The sequence below is a fragment of the Empidonax traillii genome, unplaced genomic scaffold, assembly GCF_003031625.1.
Source record: "Empidonax traillii isolate 1590-97213 ecotype Southwest subspecies unplaced genomic scaffold, ASM303162v1 scaffold113:size1526484, whole genome shotgun sequence".
Classification (NCBI taxonomy): Eukaryota; Metazoa; Chordata; class Aves; order Passeriformes; family Tyrannidae; genus Empidonax; species Empidonax traillii.
Genome location: NW_020955306.1, coordinates 1,412,634 through 1,415,343, shown reverse-complemented (window position 1 = coordinate 1,415,343; position 2,710 = coordinate 1,412,634). Strand labels below are relative to the sequence as shown.

Below are 2,710 nucleotides of genomic sequence, written 5' to 3'. Positions count from 1 at the left end.
GGTATTTTATTATATAAAATACTTTCTGTGGGCCAATTTCGTTCCTTCACTTCTTTTATTATGTGGTAAAAATTTTAGTTTAACACGGCAGAACAAGATCCTTAAGTATGAGAATTCCATACATTGCAAGATGTAGTTAATTTATATTTGTTTTCATTAATACTCGTCATGGCATTTGGTGTTTTTTTTAAATTTTTTTTTTAATTTTTTATGTAAAAATATCTTATCCTAAGTAAAAACAAAAAAATAAACAACTGGATATTGGAAGTGAACACTGGACCTTTTATGGGCCAAGAAGTAAGAAACAGGAAACTATTTATATTTTGTAAATATGTACACATATATAATATGTAATACCCTATTTTAAATTTATTTAATCTTATAATATGTGTCTATGTATGTTGTGCAGTAGTTAAAATATGGTTCAGAAACTTTTAAATCCCAACTACTTTGGCAATTGCAGCTTTAGAAAACAACTGCTTCCAGACTGACTGAGATTTGTGTGTGTCACTTTGTTATGAAGACAATGAATGTGCCTTGCTTTATTCATTAAGTGCTTCTAGCACAGTACTGAAATACTCTTGTCCATTATCTAAATGGACAAGCAATTTTGCAAAATACTAAAATTGATACTAAAATGAATGAATAAAATACAACAATATAAATATAGTGCTGTCTTAAATCAGAGTTAATCTATTCTTTATTTAGGCAGGTTCTGGACTTAATAGAAGCAATACTTTGCTCATAAGATACTGTTTATAATGCAGTTAACTCCATTAAATTTAAATGGCTCATGTTTAATGTACCTGGTAACCAAATACGATGAAGATGTATGTACTTAAATTTAGAAAAAAAGAAACTGACTCTTAATATTAAAAATAATTTGTTAAAAGTTTAATAGAATCTTTCATTATACTCCTCTCACATAAACTGCATAATGATAAAAAAAAATAGTGATTTGAATAGAGTTATTGTGTTCATGCTGTGAAATGTTAGCCATACATTATTCCTGCAGAATTTAATAGAAGTTTATTTGGATTCATCAGGTGAAGGGTTTTCAGCTCTCAGGAATAGGTTCTAAATTTTTTTTTGTTTAAAATGTTTTGAATTACTTAATTATAAACTTCTTTGTGAAGACTAAAGTAAAACCTACTTAATCAATTATGATAAATTTTGAAAGAATAGCTTTGGATACTAATTCTTATAATTTCTTTCTTTCGCTTCATTTTACGTCACAGGGGGACAAGAATCTTTCTGAATTAGTAGAGTTGGCAGATCAGGCCTTGTGTAGTCTACCTTTCCACCAACACTTTCCCTTCCTTCGGGAATGCATTGACATATGCTCAAATATGTGAGTACATTACTATTTAAAACACTGCTTGTGAAAGTATAATATATTTTTTTTAATTGATTAAGTTTCTCAAATAGAATCTCAACTTGTTTATTTCCTGTATTTGAACAATTGTTTTAGCCATTGAAAGGTCTCTTCTAACTGATTTGTGTCACTCTGTGAGTTTATTGAAAAGTGAATTCCAGGTGCTAAAAGCTTAATATTTTATTCCATGTATAAACTTTTATGATTTTGTATACAAAGCTGTTATGTGATTTACAAAGAAAGTCTTAAAACATTTTGACTTGTCTTTCAGACTTTTTTTAAAATCCTTTGTTCCAAGTATATTTGTATAGCTTTTATTTTACTTTCAGAAATTGATTTTTAGCAAATATATTGTAATCTCTGAATTTTGTCTGTTTTTCAGGGTATATATACCCTTACAAGAAGTATTTTTTGGAGATTATCCTGAAATTGAACACGAAAATTTTTGTAGACATCTTTAGGTACTGTAAAGTAGAAAATAGTTAAATTATTTTTCATTTTTAGTTGGAAGTCTGCTGAGACCAACTCATTGCTCCAGGTGGAGAGTCAGAAGATGCTTCTCTGCCTCTTATCTCATCCTTTGGTGAATATAAAAACTGAAGCCTATCACTGCTGTTTGGAAGTGGTTAAGGTTAGAACTAATGCTTACTTAACACTCTTGGTGTTGCACTGAATAATGCATATTATATGATTTCATCATTAAAAGCATTTTTAATGCAAATTCAGTTTACTGTGTTATATGCTGGAAAATCTGTGTAGGCCTGGACTTGCAGCTTGCTGTTGCATTTTTGGTGTTAAATCAGCTCGGTAAGGTTATACACTACACTTCAAAATGACAGGATCTCTAGAAGGAGAAAAGCAGTGACTAAAAATGTTTTTATTTTTTTAAAGGTTTCTTAATAATGCTGGTCAGTTTGTTTTCTGGCTGCTGTTATAGAGTTTTTTTCTTTTGATCTGTTTCTGTTTTTGAAAAGAATTCAAGTGTTCAGTTTGTTTGTCTGCTGAAATGAGGTTCTTTGAATCACTCACTCACTTGAGTTGGGTACTTTATCTAGATCAGGTTTCTCAGAGCCCCATCCAACCAGACCTTAAATGTTTCCAGGGTTCCACTACCTCTCAGCAACCTGCTCCAGTGTTTCATCACCTTCATTGTAAAAAATTTCGTCCTTATATCTGGTTTAAACCTACCCTCTCTTTGTTTAAAACCATTATCCCTTGTCCTATCACAAGTGGTCTTGATAAAAAATTTGTCCCCATATTTCTTACAAGACCCCTTATAAAGTACTGGAAGGCTGCAATGAGGTCTCTTAGCCCTCTGATCATCTTCGTGGCCCT

The 2,710-nt window shown here is 30.9% G+C and overlaps 1 protein-coding gene across 2 annotated transcripts in view; it reads left to right on the top strand.

Moving 5' to 3' along the window:
• Nucleotides 1-2,710, top strand: part of RTTN (rotatin) — a 76,543-nt gene that overhangs the window by 18,584 nt on the left and 55,249 nt on the right. For both annotated transcript variants that reach the window (XM_027882877.1, XM_027882878.1), the window contains exons 13-14: nt 1,239-1,351; nt 1,880-2,006. In XM_027882877.1, coding sequence (XP_027738678.1) covers nt 1,239-1,351; nt 1,880-2,006 — 240 coding nt within the window. The remainder of the gene's footprint in view (nt 1-1,238; nt 1,352-1,879; nt 2,007-2,710) is intronic.